The sequence below is a fragment of the Antedon bifida genome, chromosome 11 (assembly GCF_963402885.1).
Source record: "Antedon bifida chromosome 11, ecAntBifi1.1, whole genome shotgun sequence".
Lineage (NCBI taxonomy): Eukaryota > Metazoa > Echinodermata > Crinoidea > Comatulida > Antedonidae > Antedon > Antedon bifida.
In genome coordinates, this window is record NC_136236.1 from 4,155,243 (window position 1) to 4,169,333 (window position 14,091).

At 32.8% G+C, this 14,091-nt stretch overlaps 1 protein-coding gene across 5 annotated transcripts in view; it reads right to left on the reverse strand.

The window, feature by feature from the left end:
* LOC144855789 (membrane-associated guanylate kinase, WW and PDZ domain-containing protein 3-like) overlaps positions 1-14,091 on the reverse strand; it is an 88,284-nt gene that overhangs the window by 4,149 nt on the left and 70,044 nt on the right. For 2 of the 5 annotated variants that reach the window (XM_078713723.1, XM_078713722.1), the window contains exons 13-24: positions 11,234-11,327; positions 10,283-10,819; positions 9,124-9,446; positions 7,074-7,266; positions 6,489-6,659; positions 5,065-5,229; positions 3,647-3,675; positions 3,417-3,517; positions 2,340-3,207; positions 2,013-2,171; positions 1,572-1,707; positions 251-300 (exon numbers count right to left, since the gene is read on the reverse strand). In XM_078713723.1, the coding sequence (XP_078569849.1) occupies positions 251-300; positions 1,572-1,707; positions 2,013-2,171; positions 2,340-3,207; positions 3,417-3,517; positions 3,647-3,675; positions 5,065-5,229; positions 6,489-6,659; positions 7,074-7,266; positions 9,124-9,446; positions 10,283-10,819; positions 11,234-11,327 (2,826 nt within the window). The remainder of the gene's footprint in view (positions 1-250; positions 301-1,571; positions 1,708-2,012; positions 2,172-2,339; positions 3,208-3,416; positions 3,518-3,646; positions 3,676-5,064; positions 5,230-6,488; positions 6,660-7,073; positions 7,267-9,123; positions 9,447-10,282; positions 10,820-11,233; positions 11,328-14,091) is intronic. The other 3 variants (XM_078713721.1, XM_078713725.1, XM_078713724.1) reach the window with 2 other exon arrangements.

Below are 14,091 nucleotides of genomic sequence, written 5' to 3' on the forward strand. Positions count from 1 at the left end.
ATTTTACTAAATATAAGTTTTATTAACATAATATATGTTAGAATGTGGGCCTATGGAAATTTCGGCATTTTTAAAAGATAAAGTTTTAAATAATTTCAAAGTTTTTACTGCATGCTTCAATGGATTCATTCATTTTCTTTTTCAAATTTCCCACTTCAAAATTAGCAATCAATGTCAAGTTAATGAAAAATTTATTGTCATATTTCATGTCTGCCTAATCACTGCAAGCCCCCGGTGGTCCAGAGCTTACCATCGACGGAGAAAGCGCCCTCTTCAGGTGATTATTCTCTGTTCCTAAAACTGTGTAGAGATAGCAACATAGTGTAAAGTAACAACAAAAGAAAAGTAATGTTTATAATTAGATAAAACATTCAGAAAGAAAAAAAAACAAAGAAAAATAATAACTGTCACTGTAAATACTGTACACAATAATATTTGTCGACACATTCAACAAGAGTCACAAATTTTCAAGTCAAATACTGTAAAATAGTGTTCCCATTAAATAGATACTAGTGCAGTAATACAATTAGGTATTGATTAAGAATAATAAAAAGTGAAAAAGAGTTTTATAATTACAAAATTCTTATTACCACACATCTTAAAGCTATATATTATAACCTAACCTTTTTTTTTTTATCATTAATGAAAATGATGTTTTGGTATGGTTTAGTTTAAAATAAAAAATTCAAATTCAATTCACGGCATTCAAAAAATTAATTAAACTCAATCCAAATAGCACTTATTCAAACAATTAATTTCAATCAGGAATTCAATCAACTAATCAGATTCAATCAATATTTAAACCAATCAATTATTGTATTTGATTCCAATATTATAACAGCATGCTATTATTAATACACATTTAAAACCATCATTCATTTGAACATTCATTCAACCAAGACAAGAGAGGGCAGCATAGCAGTGTAAAAGTCAAACGAGGGCAGAATTTAGGTACCTACATGTGAGATGTATTTATGGGGGTAATTCCAGCATGTTCACACTGTGCAGAAACAGATAAAGGGTTAGAATACAACAACAATATGGATTTAAAAAATAAACCTTTTCATAGATTCTAAAACAATGATAAAAGTATTTGCAAAGAAAGTCAGCAGAGTGCTTAGGCTATAGGCCTACAAAATTGGTTGAGGTTTCAGTGTCGGCACCTAACCTAATTTTTCGCGCAAACAAATTCACTTGCTGAAAATCGGCTTAGAACAAAGAAGAGAACAAAGTGGATATTTAATACTATTTTTAGAAAGAATACAGATGGCTAAATGTGTGTACTTTTACTATTCTAATACAAACAAGGAATATGTTTCTTTTGTTAAAACACAAAGAGAGTACAGTACAGTATTTTAATTACTTGCACATTTCTATGTTTAAGTACAGGATTTAATACCTTAATATATGATAGGAGATGCCATATAAAGCTACAATATTTATAATATAACACTACTAATTGCCAAGTATATTGAAATACATTTGTTACACATTTTTTTTTGGATTGATGAGTTTTGTCATTGCAAAATATTAATAGACAAACAACAGTTCAAAATAAAATGGTAACATACCTAGCGTTGGTGACACCTCGTCCCTTCGTAGTATCAGATGTAATCGCGTACCTCCTCTCTTGATGGCGTCAATAGCTTCTGTGTGCAGCATGTTTTCCGTACTTTGACCATTGATTTCAAGAAGGTGATCACCGACCTAAAGGCAAATAGTTATTGAGTAGAATTGATTAAAATCGCGTTGAATTGTCTGTGAGCGAAATCGCAAGGATTTTAGACAAATGAGGCTTATGGGGAATGGTTTAGAGTATTATTGACAGAGCAAAACTTAAAATCTTATATACATGGTCATTTTGGGTAATTTGTGGTGTTTTTGACAAAGCAGGCCTCTGAAAGGAAACATTAGAGGTTCAGTAATAACATTTTTAGACAAATTTAAAGATTTTACATAGTGAAAAGAACCAAAATTGAAAGTAAGCATTCCCAACCACCTGCAAATCTTACCTTTATCCTTCCATCTTTCCCTGCTGGGCCTTCAGGTGCCATTCTAAGGATGAAGATTGGTGTATTTTGATACTCACGTCCACCTCTGATACTGAACCCAAAACCTGTTGTTCCCTTCTCTAAGACAACATTAAAATATCCTCCGGTATCAACTTCATTCTACAAATAAAATAGGACATATAGAACTCAAAAGTAGTTTAGTATTCTAGTTTTTAAGAAGACTTGTTCCATGACCAGAAAGATGTCAAGAATGCCATCCAAACCTGATATAATAATGACAATGCAGTAACTCTTTCAGGAGAGTATTATTGGAATGAACGTACTAACCTGTGGAGAACTAACAAGTGAACTTAATGATGCCTCGCGTGACCTTGATTTTGGACTTGGATAACCCTTCCTGTCTGCCATAGGTGAATTCTTCTGCCTTCTATCATCCACCACATGAGGAGGTGGGTGTCGTCTAGGATGTGGTGATGTATGGTAGCCATCCTGCCAACGTTCAGGATTTGATGGTGAGTATGTTTTACGTTCTGGATATGGGTACTGGTCACTGTATCGATCGTGTGAAGGATGATTAAAGTCTTCACGTCGATCATCGTAAGGGTGCGTTGTGCGGCCGGGTCCTCTATCTGGTGAAGGAGGATGTTTGCCCCTTTTGTCCATGGGCGCGTATCTATCTGGTGCTGGCCGTGAATTAGGTCTACCCTGAGGTCCATCCCTATGTTGTGGCTGACCCTCTCTATATGAAGGGCCATCCCAATATGGGGAAGCACCATCGCGATAAGGTGGGTGGCCATCTCTATAGTAAGGTGGACCATCTCCTCTATATGATGGTGATGGGCCATCTCGATAAGGCGGTCCATCACGATGAGGTGGTGGCCCGTCTCTGTATGACGGTGATGGGCCATCCCTGTATGGTGGTCCTTCCCTGTACCCAGGGCCGTACGAAGGGCCACCTGGTGGTGGATACCTTCCATGATCAGGTTTTGAATATGAATCACGATAGTCTATTCCATTCACTTGTGGGGGTGGCCCATGAACGAGACGTGGATCATCTCGCCTGTATGCTGGGTTACCAGGATAAGATGGGTCTCTTCGAATTGGACCTTTACTTGGTGAAGATGGTCCAATATCTGATGAACGACTTGGCTGTCTTTGTCTTGGGTCCTGCCCTCGCAGCTTTTCATCATGATACCTGATAATAAAATACAGTAATTAAAAATAATTGAAAGGCAATTATGAAATCCTTGACCTGTTAATAATTGAAAGTCAATTCTATACCTGTTAAGTTGTCTGAATGCTTAGGTCAGTTGCGAGTAAAACAAGAAAAGCTCCTGTATTGCAACTGCACTTCTAAATAACACTTGACATCATTTTTAAGGCATACATTTAGCCAGTACTTACATTTTTTCTGGTGATTTTTGTCCACTTGATGGTCTTAAGCTTGCATCGCTTCCTTTTATGTCTGCAGGCATTGCTAAAGCATTCACCATACTGTCAGAGCCCTTTAAAAGAAGACCAAATATCTAATATAAAATTCTACAGAACGAATACTGCTTGACATGAAGTGCAAATTACACTCATGAAATATTGCAAGATAGGACATTATATACAAAACATTGAAAGTAACTTACCCTTGGTGAGCTCCCTCCTGAGGCGATTTCTGTACAAGAAAACATAAGATTAAAAATGTATAATATGTTTATATTGTAACTGAAAACTCCATTGCCCTTTAAATAGCATTTATAACCATCAAACATACCAGAATCCTTATTAAAATAACCATGTACTCCATGTACAAGCAGACATGACTATACAGACAATACAAACCCCACTAAACCCATACCAAGTACAAATATACATTTGTATATATAAACTTTTATTTGGTGTTGATGTATCATTTCAAAATTTGTAGAAGATTTAAATGGATGTTACAGATCTTATGTAAAATTATTAAAAATTAAACATGTGAAATGCTATTTACTGTGTAATTATTATATAAAATAAAAGTGTATCTTTTTTTAAATAAAAACTTAAAAATAAAAATAAGTAAATGAATGCAAAAAGAAAATTGAAAAGAATAATACTCATGCATAGGGACTAGTGACGAATTTTGAAATGAGGTCAGAAATGGAAAGGAGTTTGAATAAATTGGAAAAAAAACAATGTAGGAAAAAGTGAAGGCTATAGAATATTAATAATAAAATGAGTGGGGTATTAATAAGTATATTAAAGAAAAGTAAAAAGTCAGTAGCGATTTTAGTTGGACACCAGGAAATCTGATTAGTATGTTGGAGTCAGGAAGGAAAAGTGGAATAATGTAGGAAAAGGGTGGAAACTAAAGTAGTAATGGAATAGTTCAACATAGAAACAGCAAGCACTGTATACATTATAAATTAGCGATATTTATACAGAAAATGCAGATGCAACAACAATGATAAGGAATGTGGAAAAAAAGAAAAGAAAATGGAAAAGTATTCCTTCACTTCAGTAGTGTAGCTCTCTGAGTGTTTCGGCTGCTTCTTCCAGAGGCATAGACAATTAAGTAGAGTTATACATTGTACAAGGGAAAAAAAGAAGGAAAAGATATGAAAAGAGGGAAGAAAAAAAAGGCATGGTAAAGCATTCACTATTTTCATGAATTATTAGATTAGTATTACAATAGCGATATGTAAATGTGAAAACAGATGGAATATGGGTAAACAAGTTAGGATAGTGATACACAAGCAGGTAAAAAGATGGAATGACAAGAAAGTTGGGAAAATAGTGGATAGGATAGTGATACACAAGCAGGTAAAAAGATGGAAAAATATGAAATGCTGGGAAAAGAGTGAATAGGATAGTGATACACAAGCAGGAAAAAAGACGGAAAAATATGAAATGATGGGAAAAGAGTGAATAGGATAGTGATACACAAGCAGGAAAAAAGATGGAAAAATATGAAATGATGGGAAAAGAGTGGATAGGATAGTGATACCTAAACAGCTAAAAAGATTGAATGATAAAAGATGAGGGGAAAAGAGTGAAGGAATGAAGACGCATCCATCTTTACCTGGAGATCCGATAGTAAGAGTACAAGTCCTGCCCGTATCCTTCACCATATTGACTATATCTTTGTGATGCATCGTTGTAATGTCTATGTTATTAACAGCTATAAGCCGATCACCAACACTAAGTTGCCCGCAACGATCCGCAGGACTGCCCTCAATAATACGCCCTGAACACAATCGGTAAAAACACATGACAACAATCAGTTCAGCAACAAACAAAACAAACAAAAATTAAAAGACGAAAACAAAAACAGCTTTAAATCTTATCAAGTTATCAATTGGCAATTATTAGTAATCTATTATATTAATTAGCAACATTTTGTTGTTAAAAAGCCATATTCACCGGTCAGTCTTTTTGTAGTGACCACACCTGGACATTTATTTTCTATTGGTCAAACTGAAAACTGATTATTGGCACTTTTTGACCGTGTGATTTGCAAGTGCAAAAAAAAAAGTAATATAATGTTAATAATAAAATAAACTGTAAATTGCGATACGATAGAAACTCTGGAACAGGCCGGTTATAATGTCATTAATGTCTAATTGGTTGATTATAATGCTAGATATCAATTTTATTGTATAAAAATATACATGTGTACAGATAGGTTATTAATATTTTAAATCATTTTTGTTATCAAACTGTGAGCATTTTTTAACGCATCTAACATAAAATTTTGTACTGTATATATTTTTTATAGCATAAACCTAATATTAAATTATTATCGGTTTTAAAGTTATTTCAGTTAAAATTTAAATTATCACATATTAAAATGTATACGCCATAATTCACAAAGACTAACATAAATACATGTATAAGAAGCCCTTATTATGGAAACCACAATCAACTGACATTTTCCCAAAAGCAAAATATGTAGCAAAAATTAATTAATTTAATTTGAAAATATAAAAGAAATGAAAATAAGCTTTTGTGAAACTTTTGGCCAATAAAAGCATAAAAATAGCCAAGAAATTTGAAAAAATACAAAATTGAACTTCCTTAGCAGAAAAAAATGTTGATTTCTTAATCATAAACAAAATACCAATTTCAAAAAAATGATATAGCCTTTCCCATTTCCAAACAAAGTTTTATTGGATCTTGGGCATTTAAATAATAATGATAATGTATAAACAATTTTTTCTTGTACAAGTTTCTTTGGAAAAGCTTGGCTCGATCGGATTAGCCCTTATATATATTATTATTTATTTATACTGGGTAACTTCTTCAGTTAAAGATTGTTCTTCCAGAAGGCCCAGTTATGATCAGTGGCTGTGTGTATGTACTAGTATGAATGAATAGTGGTATCAGATAAGATTTGAACTAGGCCTGACCCAAGTGAGTACGTGGGATTTGTTTAAACTACTAACTTGTACACAAATAAACAAACAAGTCAAAGTAGAATGCAATATATAGATCACATGACCATACCTATTTTCGATCCAGACTGTAAGGTTGAAGATAAGATAACAAAACCAAATCCTTCAGTGTCGCGCCTACTCAGGTTGATGTCGTAGGGGTAAGTGACATGTGGATCAGATCCCTGAGACGTAGTTGATGGAGGTCTTTTCGTCATAGGACTTCTATCATCTAACGGAGCAGCTAACAAAAATAAGTGAAGATAAAGATGAATTATATTATTATGTGATTTATAGATAGAATTGTAGATAAATTGTTTAGATTCAACTCCTTCATTAAAAAAAAAGATCACTTTTTGTGGACATGAACACAAAGTATATAATGTATTTTATTAAATGAATAAATTAACATTTATAAGTCTACTGTAAAATTGCAAAATAAAATATCTCCAAATATGGTATTATGTCCAGTATCATAGAGAAAATTCTGTAATACAGTGTCACATATGTATCTCATGCGCTGCCTGTATTTTGTTAAGGTTAGGCTTTGGGCCTATGATACGGGCATAACATGTGATACATAAATGCCACTGTATCACAGCCTTTGCCTATGATAGTGCACTCAGAATTGGCTGAAACAAGATATTGCATATCTTACCATTTGCAGGAAGTTTTCTCCTAATTCCAAGCGATACTCTTCCGGCAAGTGCGGCATTACCCATTAAGTTCACGACCTTGCGATGGGAAGAACCAATCACGGATTGTCCATCGACATATAGTAGCTCATCACCGGTCAACAGTCGTCCATCAAGGTGGGCGGCACTACCGGCGACTATGGCACCAATAGAAACCTATTTTGAAAATAAGATAACATAGTAATTAAATGTAACATGCCAAACATAGGTGTTAATAAGAATATTTAAGTAATTAGAAAACATTTTTTTGAAAACTCAAGCACATACAATTACAGCAAAACATATTTTTTTAGCTTTATAAATTTGATTTTGTAAGAGTTTTTAACTAATTACTTCAAGGAAATATTGTTTATAATGGAATTTCTTTGTTTTTGTTTTTTAATTTTTCGCTCAGTTTTTATATGACTAGTTAAATCAAAATAAATCTTTTTAATTAAAAAACAAATATATAACAGAATCAACATGAACTTGAACAACAGTGCCGACAATGAAAAAATAATTAAAATTGGTTTTCTTGAGATCTTAAACGAGAAAGACGTAAAGTACACTTAAAATTGTAAATGACAGTACTCAGCAGATTTTAGCATACGTAATAACCAAATAAAAAATTACATCAAAGAAAATGAACGTCATTTTATAATTACGAGTTTAATTAAGAATGCTAAGTGGACATCTTCATTTCCAGTATAAATGACAAAATCAGTAAACTATTTTTTTGGATGTGTTTTCTTCTATTCTCTAATTACTTCTAACATTACTCAAATTTCATCTGAACTATCGAGTCTCAAAAACAGTGCGACTGCCTAAGGAGGTCGTTTAAATGTTTGACGCATGTGTCTTAATTAACATACTCTCCTTAGAGCATACACACCGAAATAAGAGAGACTTTTAAATATCGTTAGTCAAGTTAGCTGTTTATAAAACGAAAGCCTATGGGGCTTTGATTAAGTTTTCAAGATGTTATGTTGAAGAACTGCCAATTACATAACTTTTTTTGAAAGGCTGCTTTTCACATTTCTGTATTTATTTAACATACATTTGTTGGCGTATCTCCATGCATTGAACTACAGTATGTATACCTCTCGGACCAATATCACTAATATCGCTATTAATTTCTGTATTTATTTAACATACATTTGTTGGCGTATCTCCATGCGTTGAACTACAGTATGCATACCTCTCGGACCAATATCACTAATATCGCTATTAATGTTGGCAATAAACATTTCATTGCAATAAGCGCGTCCTTTTAAGTTTCAAACCGTTTGGCAATAACTAAGGAATACGTTCAGCTAATAAATCAACACAATTTGTTTTCCTTCAGCATGCTTTTCACTGACTAGCAGCTGGCAATGCATGCTATCCATTACTTTAAATCGTTTCCATTTTTAAATGGCTCTCGAACGATCATTAGTTAATTTGCATTGGATAGATTAATACATGTATGCCATAATTTTTAGCGCTTTACACTATGTGGAACACAGCTTTAAGATATGGTGACCTATAACGTTCCATTTTGTTTAAGTTATGCAAAAATAATCTTTAAAATAAATATGTCTTAAAATTCCAATCCAATCAATCATGTCTGTCAATTTTTTTTTTTGTATTAGAAAAAAACAGTGTTAAAATGTCAAGTATCGTTTACTTGTTTAATCAGGAAAATTACCAGGCATGAGTATTTAAAAAAACATAGCATCAAAGTTTGTATTATAGTCGACTCTTCCAATGCTGGCCTCTCTGAAAACTTTCCCAAACTAAACTTTTTTTTGACATCGTAAATGCAGAATTTCTAGAAAATCATATAGTAGGCCAGTCCAAATGTGTCCGGTATTGGAGTTGACTGTATTAACTTAACTATTAGAGATCTTCTTTCAATCTACATTTGAGAAAAGGGGACAGCCGACCTGGCACCTCCTAAATGAAAATAAATTGCAATACCAAAGATAGGGACAAGTTCAGACCAATATATTAGAATCATGGATCCTAGAACTAGAGGAGATAAAAGATTGATACCTGTGAGCCCTCTTCATGTCCTCCCACAATCCGGAAGCCAAATCCTTGTTCTTTCCTTTTTAAGAATACTGTTGTTTCCATATAATTGGCTTCATCTCCCATAGGGTCCTGTTCCATCCGAGGTCGTGAAGGTGGTCGTCTATCGTCCATCTCTGGTCGGGAAGGTGGTCTTCTATCGTCCATCTCTGGTCTTGAGGCAGGCCGTCTATCATCGACCTCAGGTCTTGATGGCGGTCTTCTATCGTCGATCTCAGGTCTTGAGGGCGGTCTTCTATCGTCAATCTCAGGTCTCGAGGGTGGTCTTCTATCCATAGTTTCTCCTTCTGCAAAACAATATTTTTATCTTTGTTTTATACTGATACTTTCTAATATTTTCTTTATCACTGTAAAATAGTTTTTAACATCTGGCTTTAAATATATTAATTATCTGTAAACAATTCTTTACGTACACGCACATATTTAATTAATTACTGGTGTAATGTAAAGAATTGTATACAGATAGTTTTTAACATAATAACAAAATCAGGCCAACAAATATTTATTTTACATTTGCAGATACAATTAGTTAAAACTTCTATGTTTTCGCTCAATTTATTTGTTCCATTAATTATTCCTGTCTACATCAAAAACGTTAGAAATCAAGTTGAATGGCAATTTCAAATGCTCGGAAGTTAATTTACGATAGATGGTCTTACGTGACCTAATAGCTAAAAGCAATATAATTTACTTCAAGAAAATGTTATTGCGAAGAAAACGACATGGAGACCTGTAATCAGATTACTACATTTAAAAAGTAGTTTATTCATTTCTGAAACAAAATTGCATTACAGCATTTCTAAATATTCACAAAACAGTTTTTCACACTTTAATACTTTTATAAGCTTATCAATTAAGATCTAAATCAAATGTCCTGAGCAGTATTATTAAGTTAATGTTGTGAAAAGAAATAAATAATATAAGTCTTAATTTTTGTATTTTAAAGTATAGAATGTTATTGTTACACTTTTGAAATGAATTTCAACATACCATTGAATTTCTTTATTGGTCTGCATATACAATTTCAGTGTTTTGGTATTTTTTTACATTTATACATTGAATTCATTATTTATCTATTTATTTGAAATTTAGCATAATGAATTAAAACAAAAAATTAACTTACTAGAATAAGGAGATTTTGATGGGGATGGAATGCGATCAGGTTTAGGTGTTCTACTCCTCTCATCCTGATACAGAGGCCTGGAATTATACCCATCACCACTTGGAGTCTTCGGCCTACCGTTATACCGTGCATCATATTCTAATGGTGGGGTCTTTCGTGGGTAAGCATCATTATATGGTGGCGCACTTCGTGGGTCATCGTACCGTCCATTACCCATTCTGCCTTCTGGATCATACCGATCTCTTGGAGGTGGACCGGTTCTTTCAAGCTCTTGTCTTTCACGTATTATCCTATCTTCGTGTTCGTCAGGTCGCCTATAATCATTCAGTCGCCCTCTTTCATCATATTGACTCCTTTCTGATTCTCGTCGTTCTTTGTCGGATCTTTCATTTTCAAAGTCTCGTTTTCCAGATCCAGTCGAGATTCGGTCATCCTCTGGATGTCTGTCATTGAGATCTCTTTCAGATGTTTTACGATCATCTTCTTGGTTTCCAGTCATTGGTCCGTTTTGACGATTATAATCATTTCTATATTCACCTGAAAATTGTAACAAAGCATTCAAGGTTAAAATAATTTTGACATAGTTCCTAAAGCTAAGTTCGCAACGTAACGCAACCTACACAAAGTAAGAAAATTCCCTTCCAATAATTAAGTTTGTCCCCGCCTGCATGAAAATGTTTGCAGCACTGTTACGTCGTCAGTTCACACTTGACATTATGCAATACAGCACGTTGCATTGTGTTGCGTTCTAGTGGGAACCAAGCTTTACATCCAAGATGTAAAAATGCAATTTAAAAGTACTAAGAGAAAGTAACAAAATATATTGATCAAAATTGTAATTTTTAAGAGAAAGTAACTTCTACAAAGCAAACCGCAGAAAGTTAATAAATTTGTTTCATTTTCATTCCTGACTGTTACTTTTAGTTTCAAGTTTTAATATTTTGTACATACCATCATTTCTTTGTCCAACTATTGGCGATCTGTTGTCATTCGTTAACGAATTCTGATTTCTATCCTGCTTTTTCATGTCTAACGGGCTCGCATTCTGCAAGAGAAAAAGACAAACATTTTAAAATAGTATAATGATGAAATCAAAATCCTTAAAACAAAAAATGAATTTAGACGACCAGAACAACTTAGGTCTGCTGTGCCTTGAAATCATAAGGAGGTTTAGAATTGATATTAACATAAAAAACTATATACCACACATTTCTATAACATTAAACTTGGTGAATTGTTCCAACAGTCACAGAAAACGAACGATCTTTAATATTGTTTTACGTTACGCCACATTTTATTGAATAACTGTATTACCTCACTTTACATGTCAATCTAAGGACTATAACAGTTGACACAAGACGTGACACAAATATCTGTAGCACTGTATTACTAAAATTCGGATTACTTGAAGCAACACTCTATGTTTCAACCTTGACAAACCTCAAATACTCCGTAACCTTGTTTAAAATTGCTACTACAACAAAAACTGCCTCAAACTCGTACAATATTTTCCAATTTTACACTGAGTTACGATAAATCATTCTCTATGAAAGAATACGCTACAAACGCATATATTAATAACAACACGCTTCGAGTTATTGATTGTAGCAACCTTGCCAATGTTCAACTGTAATGAATATGCAATGACCGTTATTTTAATATTTATATACTTTCCATTAATAATCATGTGACGGGAGTTAACGATCTTGCAATGTTAATGTAAAAGTGTTTTATTGTTTATGTAACCGTTTCTTATGTAACTTGTGACCATGACAACTTTCTTTCTAGATAGATTTGCTTTCATTTCAGTTAGAATTGATTATTGAGCAAAAAAACCAAACAAAACAAAAGCAAAAATGTCTGTTGGAGCAGGAAATCTTCCTGGTATAGAACCGTGGGTTGAAATCCTTTAAGTTGTGTTTTTGTTTCTATCACATCTATTCATAGACTTAAAATTACTCTTCAAAAATCTATTTTAATCCGTCAAGCTCTGTCTGGACATGATGATGTCATATCACTACCATATTTGAGCATATCACTACCATATTTGGGCATCACACTTTTTTTGTCAAACTAATTTGATAGTGTAGACAGAGCATAAGAATATAGAGATTATCAAAGAATCAAAGTCAACAATACCAACTCTTCTTTCCTCAGACAACATGTCTACAACAAAATTTGTCATCCCCATAAAAAATTAAACTAAAACGTCATATTTTATCCACAAGTTTTTGGACATGCTTCACCAATTTAAACGATTAATTACATCTGCTGATGAATTTATTGGCTAATTTGCATAAACACCTGAGGTGAATTACAACTCTAGTAATCATCCAATGACAAATGAACAATACAAAACGAATGACCATCCATCATTTGGTTATATATACTAAGCGTTTTTGACACTTACGTTTTAGCGATTCCGTTGAGAAGAATATTTTTACATGTGGAACTGAGAGATCAATATCACCTATTAAAAAATATTCATTTCTATGATGTGATAAGCGTTCAATTTTGACCTAGCTTTTCTTAAGCTCACAGAAAAAATATATATTTCTTTCATATAATTTATGTTGAGGAAAGGAAAGAGCTCATGATATAAAATAAACCTGTACACACTTCAATCTATATCATAGCAACTTTAATGCTGTTTCTATTCCAATATGAAAGTCAATTTTACTGCAGTTACTGTACATCTTTTTTATGCAATTATTTATTTAGCTTTTTAGCTAATCATATACACTGTTGTTGCAATTAAACTTCAACATTGAAACAAATTATTATTGCAGTAAACCAAATGATAGTTGCTGCAGTGAAATAATTTTGATATAATTTATGAACTAAAAATTCTACACTAACAATTATTACATCATAAATCCAAGCATAATATTTAATTTTAACTATTTAAAACTTAAATTCCTCTTGAAAATCAAAACTTGGTTGTATATGAGCAAACTCCATTTTATTATTATTTGGCACTAATAGTAAAAACAACCATTATTTAATATTCATAGTTACAACCAATTATAAAGTACTGTACTGTATGCTAACTGAACAAACCTGTAATTCATAAAGTCTGCGAAGCAAATTCGTACTAAAATCTGACACAAACATGAAGAAACTAAAGCGTTCACTCTCAAATACAAAGTACAGTAGTTGCTAACAGTTCTCCGCAATAAAGTTTAATCCAATTTTATTACACTAGATCAGAAACAAAATTTTACAACACGGATTTCCTCTGCAAAAAGCTGAACAGCTCTGTGTGAAGTGTGTCTGAGACGGATTTTCAGAAACGTATAATGATGAAAATGAGACTTATCACATTCCTAATCATGCGTAACAAAGACGTGATGTATTTGCACGAGTTTTAAAATCTACAAGAGCTTTTAAAAATTGGAATTATTGCACAGGCCATCTACCTTGCTACAAATCATTTCTATTAAAACCGTTAACTATTTATCACATCTGCAACATGTTCTAATATTTTTTTCCTCTGACTTTAACATGATCAGCGTTGATGGGAATCGTCGAAGATGAATGTCATGATGTGTGTGATATTGCATGAATTAATCTTAAATTATAAATAATTATCATGTCTTCTTTCATTATTTAAATTTAATTAACTATATCATTGATAAACCTTTTAGTGACCTAGTTGAAGAATTAGCTGACCTACGGTAACTAAAAAAATGTTCCTAAAAATGAAAACTTAGCATTTGCTTAGCCGGTAATAATTATCATGTCTTTAATTATTTAAATTTAATTAAATGTATCATAGATAAACCCTTTAGTGACGCAGACAAAGACTT